The 27111-nt window shown below is 41.2% G+C and overlaps 1 protein-coding gene across 4 annotated transcripts in view; it reads right to left on the bottom strand.

Annotated features, from left to right (window-relative positions):
* The window catches only part of LOC120516878 (uncharacterized protein C6orf118-like), a 50928-nt gene that overhangs the window by 3189 nt on the left and 20628 nt on the right, over positions 1 to 27111 (bottom strand). For 3 of the 4 annotated variants that reach the window (XM_039738869.1, XM_039738868.1, XM_039738870.1), the window contains exons 3-10: positions 25962 to 26084; positions 21054 to 21113; positions 17303 to 17418; positions 16886 to 16941; positions 16137 to 16375; positions 9048 to 9101; positions 5699 to 5760; positions 4673 to 5603 (exon numbers count right to left, since the gene is read on the bottom strand). In XM_039738869.1, the coding sequence (XP_039594803.1) occupies positions 5549 to 5603; positions 5699 to 5760; positions 9048 to 9101; positions 16137 to 16375; positions 16886 to 16941; positions 17303 to 17418; positions 21054 to 21113; positions 25962 to 26084 (765 nt within the window). In that variant the 3' untranslated portion in view covers positions 4673 to 5548. Of the gene's footprint in view, positions 1 to 4672; positions 5604 to 5698; positions 5761 to 9047; positions 9102 to 16136; positions 16376 to 16885; positions 16942 to 17302; positions 17419 to 21053; positions 21114 to 25961; positions 26085 to 27111 lie in introns of those variants that run through there. The other variant, XR_005630931.1, reaches the window with a different exon arrangement.

Consider the following 27111-nt stretch of genomic DNA (forward strand, 5'->3'; position numbering starts at 1 on the left):
GCGTAACAGATCAAAGTGATCTAAATTAATTACAAACGTAAAACACAACAACTTGTTATATTGCTCTATTTTTATCTTTTGGTCACTAGAGGGCACACCTGCCACCTAAACCCCAACACAGGTAAATGTGGACACAAGTTCAGCACACACCTTTTTTATTTTTCCTCATGGGAAACGCTTTCCCTCATTTCCCACCTTCACAGTACAGTTCCCAGCACAAACACAGTACACTAAGCACACTTCTCTTCATCTTCTTTTCTCCCTGTCTTGTTTGTCTTCTCCTCTGTCCACCTCCACTCCTGTTGGCAAACTTCATCCTCCACCTCCCGACTCTGGCTCCTGGAGTAGTGGCCGCTGGCTTCCTTTATAGGGCAGAAGTGCTACAGGTGCTTGATGACCTTCTTCTAGCAGCATTTCCCCCAATAGGGTTGAGCTTCCATGTTCTAAACTTGTGGCACTGCAAGTCAGGGGGACTGCCCTGTCGCATTCCGGGGGAGGTAATACCCTGGATAAGCTCTCTCTCCTAGTCCTTCCACTGTAGAGGCGTCCCGGCCAGGCAAGGGTCCCGGCCATACGCCACAACCTTCATAAAATACCTTCTTTGTGGGACTTAGTTTCATTGAGCCAGAGGTTTTAACTGGTTCCTCTCTTTTAAAGCCAGCTCCCCACTTTTAGGCCCGAGTAGGCTGCAGGTAGTAGTTGTGGACTGGCTGAGTTGGGGTAAGCCTTTTCTGGACAGGCTAGTGGTTCAAGTCCTGCTTTGTGGACCTTTTGGTAGGTCTCACACCCTTCCACCATGTCTGAGACTCCTGAGTATAACAGACATCTGTAAGTTCATGAGTACCTGAGAACCTGCCAGGATCAGCAGCCTTGTGCTGGTATACTCTGCACAAAGCGTTCTTTGGTACACTGTGGTAGGTTCCGGACACAGGCTACGGAAGTTTCAACCCAACACACCCATTTTATTGGACAATTTATTTACAGTAGGTCTGCACTCCCAGTGCCTCTTCCACCATGTCCAGGCCTTATACTCCTGAGTATAACTCATCTGTCAGGATATCTGCCTCCAGTCCATCTCCAGCACACTACCTGCCACCCGACTCTGCCAATGACTGGAGCAGCCTTGTGCTGGTATGGGCTCTGCACAAAGCACTCCCCTTGGACACACCCCTGTGGTAGGTGACGGCTGTGACACAGAAGCCGTCCGGTGTCTCCCCAACACACCCATTTTACTTCCTGGTGTGGTGGAAGTGCTGGGTTCCAGGGTTCCTCAGGCACCGGGGCGCCGCCTGGCGGTGGCCACAGGTCCCTACAGAGCTGGGCTTCCAAGCCCTTTACCCGAGGCCCCCAACATAACCAGGGCGGACATCCCCTCGTGGTCTGGAGGAGGCACAAGCCCTCTTCCGGTCCTCCTGGGCATCCCGGCCGGGCTCCAGCCCTGGCCAAGTACCACACGGGATATTCCGGCACTGGGGCGCCGCCTGGCGTTGGCCACGGGTCCCTACAGGGCTGGGTTTCCAAGCCCTGTACCCGAGGCCCCCAACATAACCAGGACGGACGCCCCATCGCGGTCTGGAGGAGGCACAAGCCCTCCTCTGGTCCTCCTGGGCGTCCCAGCCGGGGACCACAACACTAAGGAACTGGGCACAATGCAGTTTCAGGAGGTGACTGAAAGCCTCAATAGGACTCACATTTACTGACTGAAGATCACACAGGTCAGCAAAAAAATATCTAATTACAGCTAGTCAAGTGGTATCATAAAAAAGGAAACTATTTTTTGCTCAGTATTGTGACAGTGTTGATTTCACCATTTCAAATCTCAGACAAAACATCAGAGCATAGAATGGCATCATCTGACTGAAGAAGAAGCCAAAGACAGTGTTATCAGCTGAAAAGGTAAAGTGTACCATCTTTTGGGATACCACGATAAATGCTACTCATTATATCCAAACACTAAAGAAGCTTAATCACGCATTGTGGGAGAAACGCACTGGATAGTAGATCATCCTATAAAATAACACTCGGGCCTACTCTTCTCATTTGGCCTTAGAAGAACTTGAGAGAAAGAAATGGGAAGTTCTCCCCTGCCCTCCTTTCAGTCCCAGTCTGGCACCCTCAGATTACCATCCTTTTGGAAACGTAATGGGCCAGATGTGAGGATAATAATACAAGAGCTCAGAGGCAATCCAGCAGCCTCTCCGTCAGTGTCATCAATCAGCTGAAACAGAGTTCTTCTGTTGGTGTATCTTCAAACTACCAGAACAATGGGAAACTGTGCCCTAAGAAATGGAGATTTTGTGCAAAAATAAATTAAGCAGTGCACATTAAGATGTCCTACTTGTTTTTTCAAGCATCAAAACTCCCAATTTTTAAAAGATGGTAATTTTGGTATGACCCTCATTAATTCAACAGTTTTCACAGAAAAATCATTTTAATTACCCTTCTAATTGCTTTTTTTGTATTGCCTGTAGAATAAGAATATTATCCTTTCAAAACTCTACTTTCCATAAACCCACATCACCCTTTTTGTATTTATAATTCACATTCACTTTGCACTCACCAGTAATTTGTTACATTTACGTTCACAGCAGCTGTACTTCAGGGTTTTTCAATGGTAGTTTGTGAAACAGCATTGGTGAATTGGCCTTTGGTGTGTTGATTATGCACAAATACAAGACATGCTAGCCACCTGAAGTTTTCTCTCGCTTCTCTTTAACCTTTAATCTGTACCTGTAAACCCCTCTCAGACCACACTCTGCAATGTTAATATCACCTGAAGTGCAATGGTGGGTAATGAATGAACTATCAATGGCCAAGAATCCTGACCACTGAAAAAGAGCGGGGCATGTCTTAATTTCAAAAGCTCGCTTCACTACTGTGCAAGAGTGAATTTTCCAGGAATGGTTTACATAACAATATTTTAACCAAAAACACAGGTAAATCTTTTGCTACGAATAAGTTCAGTTCCTGCACAAATTCGTATCTGGATTTTTTTTAAGTCAAAACTTACAATGAAAAATGTCTAATAATGGGAAATTGTCAAAAATATGTAATGCTTTACAAGCTTTCCAAACATTAATAAAATAGAATTGAATCATACTGTATATCTATATACTTTAAATTACAAAATTCAAATAATTTTTAACTAAGTGTTTCATTGTTGAGTATGTAAAGAACGTTGAGAAACATACTGTCTCTGCTGAGGAATCACTCGATTTGCTGCTTCCATCTCAGCAGTTATGCTTACTAAGATGGCATAGTGGAGAGGCAAACATAGGAGTTACACGCAGCTGCCACCTGCAAATGTCGCCGCTTATCTCTCGCACAGCCTACTGTGCAGCTGCATGCCTGACTCAGTACATTCTGTGACATATGAAGAAAAGCACAAAATGATTGAAAATGGCGACACAGAACTATACATATTGTATTATGCTATGCCTCAGCATTAGCAATGACTGCTACATATTCATCCACATCAAAACCAGTTTCCTTTATCTGCAAGAAAAAAAAGGCATTACTAGATGAAAATGAATTGAAATTATGAAGAGAAGATATTAGATGTTTTTATATGCACAGTCACATCTGTAAGTTGTGACCATTGTAACCCCCAACACGACATAAATGTATTTAGGACACTGTAAGTATACGACTCCTTGGATACCAGACATTTGGATTATGCGATGCAGGTAACTGAGATGTTTTCATTGACATTTTGATATTGGCTGCTGTTGTTACCCATGAGTCTCCAACAGGGTTGGGAACATCACCCTAAACAACAAATATAATGCTGAAAACACTTGAACCAGTCACACCTCTCCTCACTTTGCTCCCTTTGTAAAAACCCTTGGGATTGTCACCAGCTGTTCTAAAGTCACCACCTGCCCATTTGGGCCCTCTTCTTTGTGATGCTTTTTCCCACACATGAACTGTCAGGATTCCCGACTCCTAAATCATTCTCCCTCTCCAATCTCCCATGTACAGTAATTTAACTCCTCCATCCAGCTCCTGTCATGCACCCAGCATTCTCCTCAAACTTCGCTTAGCTGTCACCTCCTACTGCTACAAACACCAGGCATCTGGGTCCCCATAGTGCTCCTGTTTTAATAGCGTACATTGCGGGATGTCCCATTCCCGGGCAGCGCTCCCTAGAAAGCTGTGGAACAGACAGGATGCTTCTGGAAAGTTTGCTGTCAGTCAGGTCTCATGCATTCCCCCTGCAGTACTTGGTCTCAGCACAACTGATAAATGCTTCAGTCTACTGGCTGCTCCAATATTCCGAGTGTTTTATTTTTTGAAAGATAATATTTTTTCCCAGAAATAATATATATTATTTAGATATTTAATTATTACTTTGTTCATTGTTATGAGGGATGGCATGGTGGCACAGTGGGTAGCACTGCTGCCTCACAGTTAGACCACCTTGGTTCACTTCCCGGGTCCTCCCTGCATGGAGTTTGCATGTTCTCCCCGTGTCTGCGTGGGTTTCCTCCCACAGTCCAAAGACATGCAGGTTAGGTGCATTGGCGATCCTAAATTGTCCTTGGTGTGTGTGTGTGTGTGTGTCCTGCAGTGGGCTGGCACTCTGCCCGGGGATTTGTTCCTGCCTTGTACCCTGTGTTGGCTGGGATTGGCTCCAGTAGACCCCCGTGACCCTGTGTTAGGATATAGCGGATTGGATAATGACTGACTCATTGTTATGAGGATGGGAGTACTGTGTTGTGAAGCCTGTATTGCAAAACATATATTACAAGTGGATTAAATGTGTCATTTTATGTTTAATATGAATGAGCAGACAGTAAAATTGTGCCTTGCTTCAGGTGGCATTAGTTAGTGGGCCGGCCCTGAACTCCAATTACACTCATTGTATCCAGAATTGTGTTATCTCAGTAACCCATGAGGTTAAAGATTTTTCTAAGTCATCCCTACAAAACGTCACATGATAAGTAACACATTAAAAATATTACTTTTGGGTGGAGTATTCCTTTATACTGCACTTTCCACGTGTTTGACCAGTTTTACAGATTGTTCAGGTCGTTTTAACATTGTTTGCAGACTCCTCAATAACTGCTCTTCCTCCCTTATCATCTGCTAATTTCTCAAGTTCATTGAACATATCAAAATCAGTTTCTCTGATGTAAATTTCAAAAAGTAACAGTCCAAACACGGATCACAGGGACTCCGCTCTAATGTGGGACATTCCCCTCTTATCTGTACTCTTTGTGTCCAGCTTGAAATCCACTTTGACAATAACGGACCGTATTTGACTCGCACACATTTCTTTAAGGACCGATGAAGTTCATCACAGATATTCAGATTCTTGGCATTAGTCGTCATGTTAAACACACAAAGCAAATCCAAATTTTTAATGTCGAACAGACATTGGGACATACGTTAGCTGTCAACATCCTGTATGCTTTCAGCAAGAAAAAAAGAAACTACAGTACTTTAGTGCTAACTTCATAATCTCATGATTAGTGACTGAATCAGGAAACAAAAGGCATTTTTAGATTTGCTGATGACTCTTTGTAGAAGAAGTTACCAGATCTTCTTATGAACTTTCAGCAGTATTGTCGAGGATCTGTTTGACTTTGTCCCAAAATACTCTAAAATTAAAATGACAACATAATAAGGTGATTTACTCAATTGTATATTACATACAGTACATGTAACCTTTAGTGCCAATTACAGCAAAACTTACCTTTGTGTCTCCACATCAATGTTCTCTTTGAAAAGAATCTTATGAATAACATTTTCAAGATCCTATCAAAAAAGTAAAGATGTATTTATTTAGGCAGGATTGTCTGAATTTGAACACAATGCACACCATTTGGATACTGGCTGTCTCATTTAGAGAACATGAATAGAGTGAGCCAAAACATGAACTTTTGATTATTTCCTTGAAGCTTCAATAAATGACGTATAAAGTATATCTAAATACAACAATACATCTCCCTAAATTCTTTCCACTCATGACCAGCGTGTTTTCTCATCCTAAAGAAGGACCTACAATATCTTTATAGGGTTGGATATAATTCAGTGGACTAAGAAAGGTCTACGGTGGAATTGACAAAGATTTGTATACACAATGGAAGACATGCAGTAACTGAATGGGTATCCCTCAAAAATCCCAGAAAGAGCATTTGATTCAAATAACGCTCAGCTCAGAGCAATGAAACCCAACATTCCGTAATCATCTGCTTTATTTGAAAACTCCTGCATTTATTAGCCTAAGATGCTTAACACATCTCCCCTGTTCTCTCCCAACTTCACTGGTTCCATCAGTTCCATCAAGGATTAAATTCATGATTCTGCTTCTCACCTTCAAAGCCCTACATAACCTCTACGCCCCTCTACCTCACTCAGCTCCTAGCTCCTTACACTCCTTGTCGCTCCATCAGGTCCTCAAGCAGTAATCTCCTTACTGTCTCCACCCTGGGAGGCAGGTCCTTCAGTGTTATGGCCCCTCAGCTCTGGAACTCTCTTCCTCAGTCTCTCCGAGATTGCTCCTCTTTCTCCACCTTTAAAACTCAACTCAAAACTTTCCTCTTCAATGAACTTTTGTCTTCTGTGTACATTTTTTTTTGCTTACTCTGTTATGTAAAGCGACCTTGGGTTTGTGAAAGGTGCTCTAAAAATGCAATTTATTATCATTAATATGCTAAACAAGAGTGGTGTTTATTGAAGGTTACCATATAGAAAACCCCAGCTTTAAACGTTAACAATATACACATTATTGACTATTAGACCTGCCTCGCACTCTCCACCTTGCATTTTTTAACTTGCTCTGCTTTTTTAATGCGCTTTAATTAATATTGTTTTCATCAGTATGCTGCTGCTAGACTATATAAATTTCCCCTTGGGGATTAATAAAGTATCTATCTATTGGTCCTGTTCAGCCGATATACATCAGACTTCCAATACGACTCAGAGTCCTGCCACGTGCAAAGGTTCGCTGACAACACTGCTATCGTGGGCTGCATCAGGAGTGGGCAGGAGGAGGAGTACAGGGAGCTAATCAAAGACTTTGTTAAATGGTGCGACTCAAACCACTTACACCTGAACACCAGCAAGACCAAGGAGCTGGTGGTGAATTTTAGGAGGCCTAGGCCCCTCATGGACCCTGTGATCATCAGAGGTGACTGTGTGCAGAGGGTGCAGACCTTTAAATATCTGGGAGTGCAGCTGGATGACAAATTGGACAGGACTGCCAATACTGATGCTCTGTGTAAGAAAGGTCAGAGCAGACTATACTTTCTTAGAAGGTTGGCGTCCTTCAACATCTGCAATAAGATGCTACAGATGTTCTACCAGACAGTTGTGGCGAGTGCCCTCTTCTACGCAGTGGTGTGCTGGGGAGGCAGCATAAAGAAGAGGGATGTCTCACACCTGGACAAACTTGTTAGGAAGGCTGGCTCTATTGTAGGAATGAAGCTGGACAGTTTAACATCTGTGGCAGAGCGATGGGCGCTAAGCAAACTCCTGTCAATCATGAAGAATCCACTGCATCCACTGAACAGTGTCATCTCCAGGCAGAGGAGCAGCTTCAGTGACAGACTTTTGTCACCGTCCTGCTCCACTGACAGACTGAGGAGATCGTTCCTCCCCCACACTTAGCGACTCTTCAATTCCACCCGGGGAAGTAAATGCTAACATTACTCAAGTTATTGTCTGCTTTTACATGCATTTTTATTACTATTTAACTTATTATTGTTTTTTGTATCAGTATACTGTTGCTGGATTATGTGAATTTCCCCTTGGGATTAATAAAGTATCTATCGATCTATTTATCTAGCTCTCCAATGAAAACAACATAATCTTGGTGACTATGGGGTAGTCACAATGCACTCTTATGACCCCTAGTGAGACATACGTAGCAACTTCAAACCTCGCCATACTTTTATACCATAACCCTTTACTTGGCCACTGACTTCAATAGGCACCTCATTATTGGCCTTCACAAAAACGGGTCAGCTCACAATACTTTAGAAATGTGAAACTCTGATGGAGAGCCATCACATAGTTGTATAATTTTACAATCCCAGCAAGTTCTAGTCATGTAAACTGACAAACACAAGCGATGAGATGAGCAACTGTAGTATCAAGTTTGGCATCCCCTCCGACAAGGAGTCACATAATCTCAGCTTGATGGAACAGAGTTCAATGGCCGATAAGACAACAGTTGAGCTTTCTGGTTTACATGCACAGCACTACATATGCATACTGAATCCAAAGCCTTATCCCACGTCTGAAGCAAGGAAGAAGGAACATCATGGTGTGGGACTGATGTCCTGCCTATGGGCCTGCATGTCCAATTGATGGAGCAATGAATTCCAAGCTGTTCTGGGAAATTGCTCAGGTGAATATTCAAGCTTATGTCCGGTACCTGAAGTTCAAAATGAATTTGGGTCTTGCCGCATGACAATAACCCCCAAACAATGGAATAATATCTACATTTTAGAATGGACACTTCAGACTCCTCACCTTAGCGTTTGCATGAACAATTTCTGTATGGTTGGGCCACAACAACTGCTAAACCCAGGCCCTGCCCAGAACCTAGAAACTAAACCTTTTTATTATTTAACAAATGTTAACAAATCAAATTGATTTATTTTAACTGTCAACAGAATGCATTGGTATTCTGGAGGCTGTGCGAACACATCATTTGCTGTTACTCTGTTCCTGTGCTGTTGAAATACTCCGGGTGGCTGGCTATCCTGTAACGTTATTTTACAGAAAAACAAATTGAAAACTTTTTTCATGCGCTGTATATTTGCAACTACTTGCTGCTTTTGCACGTTTTAAAACTGCATTTTATTTTGTGGTCTAGTTCATGTTTTGAGCTAGTTAAAATTTTCAAATGTTATATAAAGAATAGATTGTTGCTGCTGCTGCTGTGCCACTAAGGTTATTAACTTTAAACAGTTGACTCCTAAAAACTGCTTTGAATGTTTATTTATAAAAACACAAAAAATTAAGTCAGTACCTACTATATTAAATGTAAGAAAAACTTAATCAAAAATAAACATTCCAATTTTGGATATCCATACCAATGTTGTTTGCTCCAGATGCTCCTTGGCAGCTGACAGCTTTAAAGTGTCATTCTGAAAAAAAGGACATTAAAATTATTTTTCATACAGTAGGAAAAAAGTGCATGCAATGGTGCAAAATATAAACTATCAAAATAATCAAAAGATCAGGCAGCACAAATCATAATACAGTTGTAGCCTCCGGAGTGTAAGGCGAGTTCAAGCACGGGTAAAACGCGTGCCGAAAGAAATCTCTCAGTCCAAAAGTTTGTTTTAAAAATATTTAGTGAAAATTAAAAGCAAATAATCCACACAAGAATAAAAAAAAATTGTCACACACGTAGAGTAAAAGACAAAAAAAAGGAAAAATGTATCTTCTCTAAACTTAGCTTTCCTTGAGATATTTAAGTTATTTCTGTACTTAAATGTTCTTTACTTCTTCTTCTATACTTAAAGATTCTTAGCTTCTTCTTCTGTACGCTTTAAAAGTACGGCGCAGCACTTAAATACAGTGGGATGCAAAAGTTTGGGCAACCTTGTTAATAGTCATTATTTTCCTGTATAAATCGTTGGTTGTTACGATAAAAAATGTCAGTTAAATATATCATATAGGAGACACACACAGTGATATTTGTGAAGTGAAATGAAGTTTATTGGATTTACAGAAAGTGTACAATAATTGTTCAAACAAAATCAAGCAGGTGCATAAATTTGGTCACCGTTGTCATTTTATTGATTCCAAAACTTTTAGAACTACTTATTGGAACTCAAATTGGCTTGGTAAGCTCAGTGACCCCTGACCTACATACACAGGTGAATCCTATAATGAGAAAGAGTATTTAAGGGGGTCAATTGTAAGTTTCCCTCCTCCTTAAATTTTCTCTGAAGAGTAGCAACATGGAGGTCACAAAACAACTCTCAAATGACCTGAAGACAAAGATTGTTCACCATCATGGTTTAGGGGAAGGATACAGAAAGCTGTCCCAGAGATTTAAGCTGTCTGTTTCCACAGTTAGGAACATATTGAGGAAATGGAAGACCACAGGCTCAGTTCAAGTTAAGGCTCGAAGTGGCAGACCAAGAAAGATTTCGGATAGACAGAAGCGACGAATGGTGAGAACAGTCAGAGTCAACCCACAGACCAGCACCAAAGACCTACAACATCATCTTGCAGCAGATGGAGTCACTTTGCATCGTTCAACCATTCAAGCACTTTACACAAGGAGATGCTGTATGCGAGAGGGATGCAGAGGAAGCCTTTTCTCCGCCCACAGCACAAACAGAGCCACTTGAGGTATGCTCAAGCACATTTGGACAAGCCAGCTTCATTTTGGAATACGGTGCTGTGGACTGATGAAACTAAAATTGATTTATTTGGGCATAACAAGAGGCGTAATGCATGGAGGAAAAAGAACACAGCATTCCAAGAAAAACACCTGCTACCTACAGTAAAATATGGTGGTGGTTCCATCATGCTGTGGGGCTGTGTGGCCAGTGCAGGGACTGGGAATCTTGTCAGAGTTGAGGGACGCATGGATTCCACTCAGTATCAGCAGATTCTGGAGACCAATGTCCAGGAATCAGTGACAAAGCTGAAGCTGCGCCGGGGCTGGATCTTTCAACAAGACAACGACCCGAAACACTGCTCAAAATCCACTAAGGCATTCATGCAGAGGAACAAGTACAACGTTCTGGAATGGCCATCTCAGTCCACAGACCTGAATATAATTGAAAATCTGTGGTGTGAGTTAAAGAGAGCTGTCCATGCTCGGAAGCCATCAAACCTGAATGAACTAGAGATGTTTTGTAAAGAGGAATGGTCCAAAATACCTTCAACCACAATCCAGACTCTCATTGGAACCTACAGGAAGCGTTTAGAGGCTGTAATTTCTGCAAAAGGTGGATCTACTAAATATTGATTTCATTTCTTTTTTGTGGTGCCCAAATTTATGCACCTGCTTGATTTTGTTTGAACAATTATTGCACACTTTCTGTAAATCCAATAAACTTCATTTAACTGACATTTTTTATCGTAACAACCAACGATTTATACAGGAAAATAATGACTATTAACAAGGTTGCCCAAACCTTTGCATCCCACTGTAAGCTCTTTGTCTTACATGTTACTTCACACACTCAAAAGGCACATAGGTACGTAGGCAAGGTTTAAAACCATGTGCCCTCTACACCTTACACATGGCAAGGCTGGGCACTAACTGAGAATAATGTTTAGTCAGAGAAGTTAGAAATGGTTAGAATACACCAATTCAATTCTACTTATGGGGGTTATGGGAACTTCCCATAGATTATGCACTATCATTTAGTAAAACATTTATGAATTGTATGTAACTAAGAAATGACTCTTACAACAGTAAATATAAAATGTTACGGAAGATTACAATGCACTTCTGAATTGGCAATTATGTGAAATAGAAACAAACTGAGAGGAGAACACAAGACTAACAACCTTTATTCTGCACAGTGACAACTTTTTTAAGGCCTTTAATGAATTCTGAAGAGTATTTTGTTTTGTTTTGTACTTTATTTCGACTTATACAATTTCTTGTATTAGGAATTTGTTAGTTTTCGCATACCCCTTGGGGTCAGAGCACAGGGTCAGCCATTGTACAGCGCTCCTGGAGCAATTACACGTTAAGGGTCAGGGGGCCAGCAGAGTGACGGGGATTCGAACCGGCAGCCTTCTGGATACCAGCACAGACCCTTAGCCTCAGAGCCACCACTCCGCCCTTAAAGTAGTATGATTAGTTAGAACATTAAAACAATTTCAACGAGAACAGGCCATTCAGCCCAACAAAGCCTGCCAGTCTTAGTTACTTAATCCTTCTAAAATACAGTAACATCAAGTCTAGTTTGTAAAAGTCCCTAAAGTCTTACTGTCTATAACACTACTTGGTCGCTTATTCCAAGTGTCTATGGTTCTCAGTGTAAAGAAAAACTTTGTAGTGTTTACGTGAAATTCCCCCTTAACAAGTTTCCAACTGTGTCCCCGCGTTCTTGATGAACTCACTTTAAAATAACACACTTGACCCTCTGCACTATTTCCCTTCATAAAGTTAAATGTGTTTTATTTACTATTTGTTTTCTGGCACATGAGTGGTCCATACAGGGAGTCCAAGGTTGAAGTAAAGTACCCTGTGTAGGACACCTGCATTCCACTACGGTCCATGACTGAGCCAAGTACAGTTAAAGTCAACAGAGGTGACCAAAGCAGCACGTGAGCTCTACGCAAAACTGTTCACTCATTCTTTATGAATTGTGTTATAATAAATATGAATCATAACCTCATAATAATCATGTTTGTGTCGTTCAGTATGCTGCCCAGGATAGAAAACACATGTTTATCGAAGATTTCTGTGCAAAAACATGTTTTTATTTTTTCATAGATTTCTAATTAAAGTCCCCTACAGATTCAGAAACTGGCATAAAATGGTGAGGGGCCTGATTATTTTTACTGTTATTGTAGTACAACAAGGCCGAGTTAGGCAGCTAAATATAAAGATCACAATCAATTCACTCAAGCAGTGCAATTAGTAATATTAAAAGAAAGTACAAAATGCAATTCATTACTGTCTATTACATATCCTCAGAATTGCAGACATAAAAAAATATAATGCCAAAGCAGACAAATTCCTGGTCAAATGAATTCAAGTGTTTTGAAAAAATGGCATCAAAATCGTGCCTACAATGACTGGGATTTCATGCTGGAAGCCTTTTAACAACTCCAGACGTATCCAGTAGGTGGCGACTGAGAGCTACCAGAAGCCCTTGCCTCTGTGTTTTCTGCCGCAGTGCAAGCCACCTCCTTGAAATTCGTATCAGGATGTCCCAAAACGGGGTGCCTTCCTTATTCACAGTGGGTTTAAAAACTGCAAATCTCCCAGTGATGCTAAAAGTGTTTTGCTTTCATTTCTTTTCAAACCTAAATACACAATCATTTTTCTAAACAGCACTTCCCCTGCAACACTTGAGGCATCATAATGAGGCACTTTTTAAAGCCTGAGAATGGAATTATTAACAATGTGACATAAGTTCAGTGATTAAGAGATTCAAAGTTAATCTACAATAAATTATACAACTAAAATATTTCTGAATTAAGAAATTGCTTAGCTACACCAAGCCCAGTGAATTCCATGTAAGCGGATACTTTAGGATGAAATTCAACTAATAACCAGTAAACAGCATCAGTGAAGGCTTTTTACGGTGACCAGTTCAAACGGATTACTGGTGCTTTTTCCTAATGGTTTTGGGCCCCAGGGGCTTATTTCATCTAGAATCTGGGCAGACTTGTGCTTAGTTTTCTTGTCTTCTATTGCCAGCAGGTCTTTGCTAAAATATTTTTAAACATGACAGTTTACTAGACTGCATTCCCAAATGTTCTAATGATGGGGATTTTGAAGAATTCAATTTAGAATTGACCTGTTAATGTATCTTACTTAATAATGTTTATGCACATTTCTGTGCACATATTATAATATTATATTATAATATAATATAATATTTATTTGCTATATTACATTTGTGTAATTGTCCACTGCTCTTAGTTTTAAAATGGAAATCATAACATAACAACATCCTCAAACCCGCTTAATCCAATATGATGTGATGGCAGGAAGGGAGACAGTCCATGGCAGTGCCCACTCACACACAAACCCGTACTCCTCTATTTAGACACCAGTCAACCTAACCCGTGTGTCTATGGGTGAGATGAAAGCGAAATCATGAGAGAAAAACCAGAAGACCCAAAAGAAGAAGAACACGGAGAGATGTGAACTCTACACACTGGGATGTGAGCCTTGGATGCTGGATCTGTGCTATCCTGAAATGGACATCAGGCTCTGTTTTAATACAGTGATTTGAATTTAATAACTCAGTCATCTATTTTATGAACCATTGCTTTGTCATAGTAGGGTCCAAGGGTGACCCCTTTTCCCTTCACGTAGATCTAAACAGAACAACTCAGACCCCATACTCCTCCCACTCTATCAGGGTGGGCTGCTACTGTAGTCCAGTTTTCCTCCTACTGTTATATCTGTAACTCCAGGCAATTAGATTAGAGCACTGGAAGTTACACATTTATTTCACACATTATAGCTAATATGCCAAAAATATACGCAGAGTTCAAATGAGTGTTGGTAAAAATATAATAATATAACCTGAGTAATAATCAGTTCACCTTGTTTAGACTACCAGGTGGCTCTGCCTTATGTTCTGGTTGGCCAGGTCTTTGATCCAGGATGAATATGGTCACCAAGAGAGACAGAGAGAGATGGTCTTCTCCTCCTTCACCGGATGGAAAAATGGCAGAGACTTTGCCTTTCTCTTAGCCGATAATTTAAAGGAATCCCATGGCTTCTTGACACTCCCCTTGAATCACAGCCCCATTCTAGCCCAGGCTTTTCTTTTGGAGGGGTAAGGGATGCCATGGCGGCACAGTGGCACAGTGGGTAGCGCTGCTGCCTCGCAGTTAGGTGACTCGGGTTTGCTTCCCGGGTCCTCCCTGCGTGGAGTTTTCATGTTCTCCCCGTGTCTGCATGGGTTTCTTCTGGGTACTCTGGTTTCCTCCCACAGTCCAAAGACACGCAAGTTAGGTGCATTGGTGAACCTAAATTGTCCCTAGTGTGTGCTTGGTGTGTGTGTGTGTGTGCCCTGCAGTGGGCTGGGATTGGCTCCAGCAGATCCCCATGACCCTGTAGTTAGGATATAGCGGATTGGATAATGGATGGATGGATGAAAGGGGTGCCATACATTTTACCTATCACTTCTATTCCTGGTAACTTTGGTCTGTTCATGGCCTCTCATCTCTGGCTAACTGACCAGTCTACTTCTGAGACTTGTTTTAACCTGTAGTAAATCCCAAAGTCTGGATGTTTTTCTCAAGTGCATATTTTTATCATAATTTTATTACACCATCTTCATGTCAATCTCATTTCTCTATTATGGGTTTACGGATAATCTGTTCTATCAGCATCAGACTCAAGGCATGAACCAACCCTGAGCAGATCATGGCATTATAAGATGCAAAGCAGGATAGGATTTGCAGACGTATCATACATGTAGTAGTAGTATAAGTAGTAATAGTAGTAATATTGCCACACATGTCTGTGGCATGCAGACATAGGAAGAAAATTAGTGTAATGGGAATCAACCCCAGTTCCTTGAAGGACAGATAAGAAGCAGTGTTAGAGATGAGCAAAAAAAGCTCATTTCACATACAGTTTTGCAAAACCGCCCTGAAAATGTGTTTTGCATGTGATTTTGCAAATGTGAAACACAAAACTAGTGATATTAGTTTTTTGGGGGTTTTGTTAAGGCTTTTGGAGCAGAAAGCGAGGGCTGTTTTACAGCCGAAGCCACATTCTGCTTCCTTGGCCACCCAAACTCTGCCCTGATCTTCCACGACTTACTCCCTGGTGCTCCTCACTCTCTCATCTTCCTTCCAGCCCACATTCACTCTGCCGGGTCCACCTCACATCGCTCATTTGAGGTCACAGATAACACTGTCTGTGTTTACTTTCCCCAACTTTACAAGCCAATCCAAGCCAGGATCCTTCCTGAGGCTCGCCATCACCCAGGTCAACGGATTTCCACAGCAGAGAAAACGCTTAAAGAGGTAAGACCTGTCCAGTTGCTGGCATCTTTCCGAAAGAAAACCAAAAAACCACAAACGACCTAAGAAAACCAATGCCGATTTAGAAAGAACATACAAACTCTGATGGGCCAGGGTTTGAAACTTGTCACTTTGAACTGTACGGAAACATTTCCTTTTTTTAGATTGCATGACAGAGAGAAAGAAACTGGGGAATCTAGAAGAAAACTTTAAATCTTCAGAGGTCCAGCATTTCTTGTCAAGAAGGTAAAGTTGGTAGGTCCTCCAATTGATGATTTTTTAGAAGAATATCACATATTTTGATTATTGGACCAAATCTACCATACATGTTGATTTGACTATACCTTCCTGCAGTGATGCAGTGCACACGAAGAGATATTCTTCACAGTTTGAAAGTAGAAAGATATGATTACTGCACAAATAAAGTAAACGAGAGATCTTAAAAAGAAGATAGCATTAGAAGAACGCGACATGATTTCTACCTTAGCATCTTCAATTGAGCTCTCAATGGTGCTGATGACAGCAACTGGGACCATTTCATTTTTCAATTCTTTTTCAAGTATGGTCATTTCCTCCCTGACTTCCTGAATGTGTCTCCTCTTGGTCTGGATGCTCTCCACAAGAGGACTGACTTGCTGATCCTTTGACTGTTTCTCAGCTGGGTCTTCACAAGGAATGGTCCCTTGGCACTGGATGTCTCCCTTGCTTGACTCCTTGCAGACTGATGCAAGCATACAGAAAAAAAATGGAGCACACGCAGTACTCATTAAATTGTAAAAGTGATTGCTATAACACAAAATGAAAATATATTTTACTGATGCGAAAATGTGAAAATTAAATGTCGGTTATGTGCCCTGAGATGATATGGCGTCCCGTGTAGAGTTAGTCCCAGCCTTGCACCAAATGCTGGAGGGCAGCTCTGTGACCCTGAATTGGATTAAACAGGCATGATAATGGATGGAGGGTCCTGGCTCACAGCATAGGCTCCCACTGAGCAAACACACTGCGCTCAACCCAGGAACAAAAACCGACGTTTGTTTGTATCAAAGGTGCCTCCTTGTAATCTTTCTTTCATTGTAATGCATTTTATGGGAAAATAAAACACAACACACTGATTAAAATATCATGCTTGATTTCACTTAATGACATAAAGATAAATACCACAGGCTGCCGTAGTAAGCGTAAGTGGTTGTCATTATTATAAAAAGTAAATTTGCTTGAGTTTACTTGCCTTTTTCTGCAGGGGCGCCAGAATTTAATAGCTCGGTCTGCAGCTCGTTTCTCAGGCTGAGGCAAACATTTATAAAACACACAATAAAAATTATTGAAGCATGAAATAAATACTAAAATGAAAGCTGTTTAAGAATATTACTGGAACAAAATGTAAAAAAAAAAACATTAAAAGCTTCATTTGGATGAATTTATCGAAGACCCATTAGCTCAAATCCTCAAATGAGTGCTTTTTAAAGACCGCACTAAATCTTCACACACAGGTTTTTAGACTTAAGTATGGCCCACTCTGTTTTAAAATTCCAGTATCAGAAGTACAATTTACTTCCTAACAGAAGCTGTAATGGAATGTGTTTGACTGTGATCAAATAAACAGAAAAAACTTTGAGTCGATTAGGTTTGCAAAAAGCCATCATACCACTCATTTTTCTTCAAAGCCTTTTTGGCAATCTTCTGTAGTCTAAGGACCTCCTGCCTGGCCTCTTCGACTTGTGCAGTCAGCACTTTCTCGTCCTCAATTTGAGGCAGTAACGTCTACCCAGGAAAAAAAAAGAAAGCAGAAATACTTTAATGTAAAATGGCAAGCTTGTCAAACATAATGATAACGCTTTCTGGCATGAATATACAAAGACTTAAACAGATTGAGTTTTAATAGGTAGAACGCTTTGTGATCACATTTGCAACATGTATATACTGTAATTGTGAGGGTTGTACAAAACGAACAAGTCTATTAACTTTACTAACTTTTAGTAAAGACATTAAGAGAAAATGATTATATGTATTCTAAATCAAATTGGCTACTTGGCTTGTAAAAGAAATCTGTCATATCGTAAACTGCATGGTGCCCTTTAATCCTCCCTTATAGTCACACGCCATTTCTTTCCAATAAGCTCATCAAATATATATTTTTTTGCTTCTTTTCTCAACACAGTGTCTTCTGGAGTGACAACTACAGGGCCGATCAGCAATGGCAGTGTTCCCACCCTCTGCTAGAACCCATTCAAGGAATCTCCATACTTTAAAATTTCTTTCTTTTTCAAACATTTTCTCACACTAAACTATGAAACTGAGACTGAATCAGGTTACAGTGGAACTTCGGGTTAATAAGAGGGTGATATGAGCCTGCATCTTTAAAAGTTTGCCTTTTACCCATCCACATTGCAACGGTTAAGCCATCATTTTCTAAAGAATACAGCTCTAGACAGCATTTTCAGGTCTCCATTTACAGCGGTTAAAAGGCAAAAACGGACACCAATTCTGTGTTTTAAACAAAAACCTAGCAGTGTGTATCTAACCTGATTTAGCAGAATAATGCAAGGGTGAAATAATGCTGCTTGCTGTTCTCTCCCTCCACATTACACTCACATGGTATTTTTTTTCTTTTCTTTTCTGCTAGCTAGATCATTCCCAAGTGCTTGTAATTCATCAGATCAGTTTGCTGCTTTCTCAATAATTGCAAAAAAGTTTTTGAAAAATCTAATTGCCACAGTATAGCCTAATCTAAACACATACATGTTAAACAGACAAAGTGTAAATATTGGTGATGCAAATTATAAAAACTATAAATTAAACAAAAAATAATTAATTAAGATCATTATAATACTGTAAATTAATTATTAATTTATAATAAATAAATATAATAAACTAGACATTAAGCCCGTTACAATAACGGGCACTAGAACAGTAGAGCATAAACATTAGTAGGAACAGTCTATAATAAATGGCAACGGACCTTGTGTGTGGCTGTAATACGCGTCACTGTATTGTGTGCCTTGAATTTTCTCTCTTAGTAATACTGGTTTGTATTTCCGTAAATTTTGTCTGACAGTAATACAGTAGAATGTCGGTTCACAACCATAATTCGTCCAAAACTCTGGTTGTAACCCGATTTGGTCGGAACCGAAGTCATTTCCCCCATAGGATTGTATGTAAATACAATTAATCCGTTCCAGACCGTATGAACTGTATGTAAATATATATTTTTAAGATTTTAAGCACAAAAATAGCTAATTATACCATAGAATGGACAGTGTAATAGAAAACTAAATGTAAAACATTGAATAACACTGAGAGAAACACCCAGGCTCCCTGCTAAATGTCCTTTCGCTCTCTCGCTTTCTCTCTCTCTCTCTCTCTCTCTCTCTCTCTCTCTAACTCTGAGAGCTCTCTCTCTCACCCAGGCTCCCTGCTCTCTCTGCTCTCTCTCTCTCTCTCTCTCTCTCTCTCTCTCTCGCGCGCGCTCTCTCTTTTTCTCTCTCACTCTCTTTTTCTCTCTCACTCTCTTGCTCTCTCACTCTCTTGCTCTCTCGCGCTCCTGCTTCCTGCCTTCACAGCGAATGCACAGGGAGAGACTGAGCACGTGCGGAAATCATCGGCACATACAAACCGGAAGGGAAACTGGCTTGTTCGTCACACGAGTGTGGGGTCTTGAACAGATGCAAAAGTTTGACGAACGTTTTGGTCATAACCTGATTTGTACGTGTTCAGAGACGTTCGTGACCCGAGGTTCTACTGTATATGCTTTTTCATTTAGATGTAATCCATCCATGCATCCATTATCTAACCCGCTATATCCTAACTACAGGGTCACGGGGGTCTGCTGGAGCCAATCCCAGCAAACACAGGGTGCCAGGCAGGAAACAAACCCTGGGCAGGGTGCCAGCCCACCGCAGAGATGTAATACAATAGATGGCAATTACTAATTACAAGGATTTTCATTTTACTTCTGCAAACAAGAGGGGAAAAATAGCTAAAAATGGAATTCAAGATATCTCAGAGCGTCGGTACAAAGGTACAAGATATCAAATTTGCACAGCCATCAATGCATGTAGCTATTGGGTTGTTCTTTTCACTTCAGAAAGTTACTTAAGAGAAAAGCATAGTGGACACATACAAGAACAATTAAAAAGTTCTCTTGTATAATAAAATGTTATTAGCTTTAAAATTTGTATCTTGAAATAGCATGTCTGCTGCTTCTAAAGAGCTTGTGGATATTTCCTCCAGAGCTGGAGGTGTCCAGATTAAGATATGTCTATCTTAATTGTCGACTACAATGGTTAACGCTAACATAGGGATTGGAAACTTGTTAAGGATAAATTTCGTACAAACATTAGGAAGTTTTTCTTTACACAATGAATGACAGACACTTGGAATAAGCTACCAAGTAGTGTGGTAGACAGTAAGATGTTAGGGACTTTCAAAACTGGACTTGTTCTAATTTTTATTGGAAATTGTACATAATCCATCCATCCATTATCCAACCTGCTATATCCTAACTACAGGGTCACGGGGGTCTGCTGGAGCCAATCCCAGCCAACACAGGGCGCCAGGCAGGAAACAAACCCCGGGCAGCGCCAGCCCACCGCTTTTGTACATAATAGTGCACTATAAATTTCACAGTATGGTTATCCTTTAATTTACATAGTTTTTGTGTTTCCCTTTTTTTTTTATAACGCTTCTTCTCCAGCCAAATCTTTTGTTTTGCCACATTTTATTTAGATTATTTTTTTTAAGTAGTGCCTTTAAACATTTACCCATAATTTCTGTTTACTCGATTCTAGTGTACATATGTAAAAAATACAAAATCATCATCCAATCCATGCACAACATCTGGTTTTCCAGCAAGAGACTTTTTAGGGTACCAGAAGCAAATGTGAAGAGAATGTAATCAGTCACGTCACACGTGGTAGTGAACAATGGAGGATGATATGTTGATGTTTTAATGTATGCCTCACCGCAACCATGAATTGGATTAAGAACGTTTAAAAATGTATGCCCTGTGTGTATGTAGGCATGTGCTGCTATTTTGAAATGCAGGGCTATTGGTGAGGGATCTAATTAGAATATTGGATTTATCATTCTTAAACTTTTTCAGCTTTCTCATTTACAAATCTAGGTCTTCAGTAAGATCATAACACCCTACTGTAGTATCTAAATTGCTACTAACCTGTTTATCAGAGTGTTTATTTTTGCATATGCAATAAGCAGAAAAATTAAAAATACTCCCAACAAATACAACAAAATAATAAATACACAGATGCTAATCGTTTATAAAACCATAAAGGTGAGTGCTGTTTTAACTTAAATAGGATGAAGTATTAGTTTTAGAACTTCAGGTATGTCCAACTTTGAAATACCTCACTAGTCTTTATTACAAAATGCGCTGTTACCTTCTGGTGAACTGCTGATTGAGATTCAATAAGTGAGTAAAGGTACAGATCATGCTCTGCCTAGAACAGTAAAAAGAGAAATAATTACAATTTATATATTGTTCAAGATCATGTATTCCATTGCAGGGTCACAGGGTGCTGAAAACTATTCAGGAAAGAACCAATTTACAGGGCGCCATTACTCACACATCCACACTCATCGGCTCAACATGTGTCAAATCTTTCAGAAACTATACAGACGTATATAACACTACAGAGACGCCTGGACTGTGTAATACACCTGCCACATTGTTTGTCATTTATTAGAATCTGGTCTGGCCATCATTTCAAAAATTCTTTTTAAGACACAATATCATTATCACAGTCAATGTTTCTCTAGCAGCCCAGCATTAAACACTGAAAATTTTAAGAAGGCGGTGTGAACAGTCAGCACTAAAGCTTTTGGAATCTCATAAAATTACAAACACAAATTTGAGAGAATCGTAGTATAGAGAGGAAAAGGGATATCAAGTAATGGTTAGGGTCTTTTGTAATGTTTCTTTGGATTTCAGATCTTGCACTTTGTATTGAATTTGTCACTGGCAACTTAACAAAGTTTATGCTTGAGTGGTAGCATTTCAGGACCAACGCTAGACATCAGCAAACAGTACCAAAAACATCCATCTTATTATTTGTGTCGTGTAATCCACACGTCAAGTCATCTGGTCACAACACATGGATATCTTTGCTAAAATATTGTTAAATTGATACCTCTAGAAAAACAAGTAGTCTGGGACATGCCAGTGTAATAGAAAACTAAATGTAAAAACATTGAATAACACTGAGAGAAACACCCAGGCTCCCTGCTCAGCTGCTCTCTCTCGCTGCCACAGTATTCACGTCTCCTGCTGATAACTACAGCCTTTTTTATTTAATCCACGGCTTTTCCGCTGTTTTATTGTTCATTTATTACGCATTATAGTTATTGTGTAGGTATTTTAGACTTACTTTACATTGTTCAGGTACCCATTTCCTTTATCATTCCAACCGCATCTGCATTAACATGTCTATCGAGGCGATCACCATCGATCAAAGAACTGTCACTTACCGAGTGGATTCCATGCCTGGAGATGGCACCTACCTTTTCCATTCTCTTTGTTACATATTGCACGGCCATATCAGGCTCACTCTTGATATCCGGAGGAACATTGTGTCTTATGTATTGAATGACTGGGACAGGTTCAAGGTGTGGACTGATGACGGTACAGGAGATAATCATACTACACAGGAGCACTAGAAGAGTGAAATGCTTAAGCCCTTCACCTATGGTTCTGCATGTGAGTTGATGGCTGCCGCTGAATTGTTCGGTTGTCCGCTTCAAGTGTACGAAATGGCCAAATATTTTACACCAACCGCCAATGCCTCTTAAACATCTTAGATTGACAGGTGATGGTTTCAGTAGTGGACACTTTGATGTTTATGGATGTTTAAACTCTCAAAAGATGGATGTGAAGTTATCGATGATGTGTGCTTACAACGCTTGACAGATGCCGAATGTCTCTTCAAACAACAAGTCCTACAAATACTGTCGATACTTGAAACAAACCATGAAACTCAAACCGATTATGACAGCAGCAATCCAAGCTGTGAGATTTGAGACAAGATTACTGTTCACATGGCCAACTGTACGTTGCATGCTCAAGAGTAAGCTCAGCGCACAGCTTGGTCATGTTACAACCGGAGGGCCGAACTGACAACATGGCATACAAAGAGATCCTTAACAAATAATTATTGGTATATTTTCCCTCAGTTTAAAAAGGTTTACTTTTTCTTCTTAATAAAAATTTTAAGGCAGTACGCTGGCCATGTAACGCTGGTATTTTGCTAGTATATATATAACATCCAACATCTGCCTGTATGTCTGTCCACTTTTCACAAGAGAACTACTTAACGGATTTAGATCAGGTTTTCTATAATTTGCTTGAACATTCCAGTTGATTTAGCGACTGCTGTCATTCTGCTATGTATCATAATTTGCTTGTGGTAACAATTTATTTGGCGAATCCAAGAGACACGCAGTGGGCCAAGGTGAGGGGGCAGGGCCCTCCGCACTCACACACCAGCCTCAGGGCTATCTTACATCCGCTTCCTAGCCAACAGAAAACTACTTACGGATTTAGATTGGCCTTTTTTCTAGAATTTGCTTAAACATTCCAGTTGATTTTGCGACTTCTCTCTTAGTGCTAAGAATCATAGTTCGCTTGCTGGAGTGACACATTTGCACAAATCCAAGACAGAGGCTGTGGGCCGAGGGGAGTAGGAAGCGCGACGTCAGGAGTGGGGAGCTGGGCAGGGCCCTCCTCACTGTCCTGTTTCACTTCTATGCGGCAGAGCCGGGCACAGCTGGTATCAAATATAAACCACTGGATAATTTTCCTCAATAAATTTAGTACATGAAAAAGCATGTTTTGTGTCACTTATTAATTTTAAATAAAAATCTGATTATATTTTGGGTCATATTTATGTAGAAATGAAAAAAAAACTACAAGGTTCACAAGCTTTCTAGCACTACTGTACACCCCAGACAGAATTCAGACATCACTTTTGGACACAAGAAGTCAAAAGCTGAAGAGGATAACAAATTTTAAAAAGCACAAGGATTAGACATTGAGACGCAATAGATTGAAAAATCTCTTCATGTCTGTAAAGTATCTCCTGTCCTTCCATGTCATCCACCTCCAGGACTTTAAAGCATGCTGACATGATCATTGCTGAGCCCTTTCACCCAGACCACTGCACACACTACATGGTCAAGAGTATGTGGACACCCCTCCAAATGACTGAGTTCAGGTGTTTGAGCCGCACTCGTTGTTCACAAGTGTATAAACTCAATTCCATAGCCATGTAGCCTCCATTGACAAACACAAAGTTGTAGACCACATAAACTCAGGGTCACCGAGTGTTGAACTGCATGGGGAGTAGACATCACCTATTCGGTGCTGCTTCACTCACATCAGAGCTCTAAACTGCCTCGATGCAACATCATCACAGCATCGGGAGCCTCATGATGTGGGTTTCCATAGCCGAGTAACTGCACACAAGCTTAAGATCACTATGTGCAATGCCACATGCCACCTGGAGTGACGAATCGGGCTTCACCATCTGGCAGTCTGATGGATGATTCTGAGTTTGGCACATGCCAAGAGAACACTACTTTCCAGACTGCATGGTGCCTATTGTAAGGTGTGGTTGAGGAGGGATAATGGTCTCGGGCCGTTTCAGGTTTTGAGCTAGGAACCATGATTCCATTGAAGGGTACTTTTAATGCTCCTGCATACAAAGACAATTTAGACAATTGTGTGCTTCCATCTTTGTGGCAAACGTTTGGAGAAGGCCCATTACTCCTCCAGCATGACTGTGCTCTTGTTTACAAAGCCAGGTCTGTAATGACATGGAGGAACTCGAGTGACCTGCACAGAGCTGTGAACTCAACCCTGCTGAACACCTTTGGGATGAACTGGACCCTGAATGCCAGCCAGCTCTTCTCGTCCAACATCAATACCTGACCACAAAAAAAAGGGTCTTCTTGTTGAATGGGCACAAATTCCCACAGACAAGCGGAAAGCCTTCCTGGAAGAGTGGAGGTCGTTATAGCTGCAAAGGGGAGATTTAACTCCACACCAATGCCCGTGGGGTCTGAAATGGGATGTCCACCATACTCTTATACACTAGGTGTGAGGGTTAGATGTTTGGCTATATAGTGTGTTTCAGCCCCTCCAATTGCTGCCAGGACCACAAAACTAGCATGTTTTTTTCTCATATAGCGACTCCTATCAACCACTGAACAAATCTTAAATCCCTGCTTTATCATAATGACACGGGTTGAATAAACACCTAGAAAACAAACTCACTCACAGCCATTAACCCCACAACTGCACAGACCACTCAGCTTACACTGTTACTCATGCTGTGGTATTCCTATTAGTAGGCAGAGTATATTCCTACATGAATTGATTTGTTTATTATGGATATTAAGATCCGGTGTACTCAGTTCATATCCTGTGCCTTGTTATTTTCTGTGAGGATTCTGGATGCTCTCCTCATGTTTGTTTAGGTTTTCGGGTTTCCTCTCACGTCACCAAAGACATCCTAGTTGGCTTGTTTGGTGATTCTTGAAATGGCCCCTGTGTAAGTGTGGCTGTCACTGAGTGGCTGCTGTGGCTCACCGCCATCCTGCCCAGAGGTGTCTTTTGCCAAGTGCTGTCAGGAAAGGTCCTGCATCCGATACAGTAACACTGAACTGGACTAGGCAGGTCTAAGAATTTTGCATTATTATCTATATACATGACCCATTACTGCCAACCACCTTTAGTCAGTGTTCTTACATATACCTAGTGTAATATCCCATGAGTGCAGTATCTTTTTTTTTTATATTGTACAAATAACATGTCTTGTATGCTCTATGTGAGCTACTTATCAAGTCAAAGTTCTTAAATGTGGAAATCCAATGGGCCAATAAAGCGTTATTCTTATCTTATCAAATCTTGTGATCACCTGAGCCGTCCAGTTGTACATGGTCTGCTCTCTTTGCTACACTGAAGATACTTGGCAGAGTGCAACTTGCAACTCAAAGCGGTACTAAGAGTCCAGCCACTCTAAAAGCCAGAAGTGACTTCTCAGCCAAATACAGTATATGCTAATCTACATGGAGGGCCCATCTTGTTTGTCAGCTATCTTATCTTTTTATTTGACTAGAACTTTAGACTCAGGGAATCTTACCATCAGTAAGAGACATCAAAGCACACATTGCATGCTTGGTAAAATCTTGACGATTTGTTAAAATAAATGAAAGAGTTCAAGGATTCTACTGAACCTACAGCAATTGCTCCAGTGCAGGGGGTAAATAATAGTATTAAGTTTATGAGATACCTTAATCTTTTTTAAGATGTCACCAAAGACCTGTGACTCACTGCAAATATCATTAAGGACGTCACTGAAAACTCTCAGACGTTCGGTTCTTGACTGGCCGTTAGACGTGACCTTCATGAGCTCCTACAAACGATAAAAAAAAGAAACAGAAGCAAGTGAGAAGAGGAACACGCTAGCACAGAAAAGACACTCGCCAATGTCTGTGTGGAGCTTTCAGGTTTTCCTGCGTCCTGCGATCCTTGGCGCTTACCCCCCAGCCCTAAGATGTGCAGGTTAGGCTAACTGGCCTCTTAGGAGTGACAGAGGATGTCATGTCTTTGTGGAATAGTGGGTCCGCGGCTAAGCAGTATGGGGTCTGTAATAAATAAAGAATGAAATAGTCGTCTCGATCTCCGTGGGTGGGTGTGCTCGCGCGGCTGAGGGAGGTTGGTCAGGTGATTGAGGCAGAGCGCTCCTCCACGTGACAGCGTGGTCTGTCTTGATTGCTCCATTGGCTTTCCGCAGGTCACGACTGAGGCGCTGTGCCCACACAGGCATTTAAGGGATGAGGCGGTACGGCAAAAGGAGAAATAGATAAGAGAAATGTCGAAAAGAGAAAGACGGAGGGTAAAAGACGGAGTGAAGCAGGCAGGAGTGAGAAAGAGAAGGCAGCCGGGAGGAGAGCCCCTTGGGGAGCATGCAGCCAACACTCGGGGGCTGAAGAGAGTCACTTCCAGTGAGTGTTTTGGTGGAATAGGGAGTGACTCGCTTCCATGTAAGTCCAGGAAAGCATCGGCAGTCATCGAGGCTCAGGTGGGGAGCCCTGTCAGGGACACAGATGGCCACAAGGACCCGGGCCTCGGTAAAAAGAGTTTTGGATGGGGCGCCCTACTGGGAGCTGTGGAGCAGTAGGGACCCAAACCTGGAGAAGGATGGCGGTGTCTGTCGGCAAGTGTCGCTTCATTCTAAGGGGGGGAGATGCCAGGGTTCCAGTGATGCACCGGGAATTGATTTTAACCTTTAAACTGCTGTAACCAGCTATAGTCGGTTCGCAATGCAATTTGCCAGCACGCCGGAGCTGATCAGTCCGTGTTGTACATTTGTTGAGCAGCCAGCTCATGACCACTGGTGCCCCCTAGCGAATCAGCGTCACTGTCCCTGGGATTCAGCC

The sequence above is a fragment of the Polypterus senegalus genome, chromosome 16, assembly GCF_016835505.1.
Source record: "Polypterus senegalus isolate Bchr_013 chromosome 16, ASM1683550v1, whole genome shotgun sequence".
NCBI classification, from domain to species: Eukaryota; Metazoa; Chordata; class Cladistia; order Polypteriformes; family Polypteridae; genus Polypterus; species Polypterus senegalus.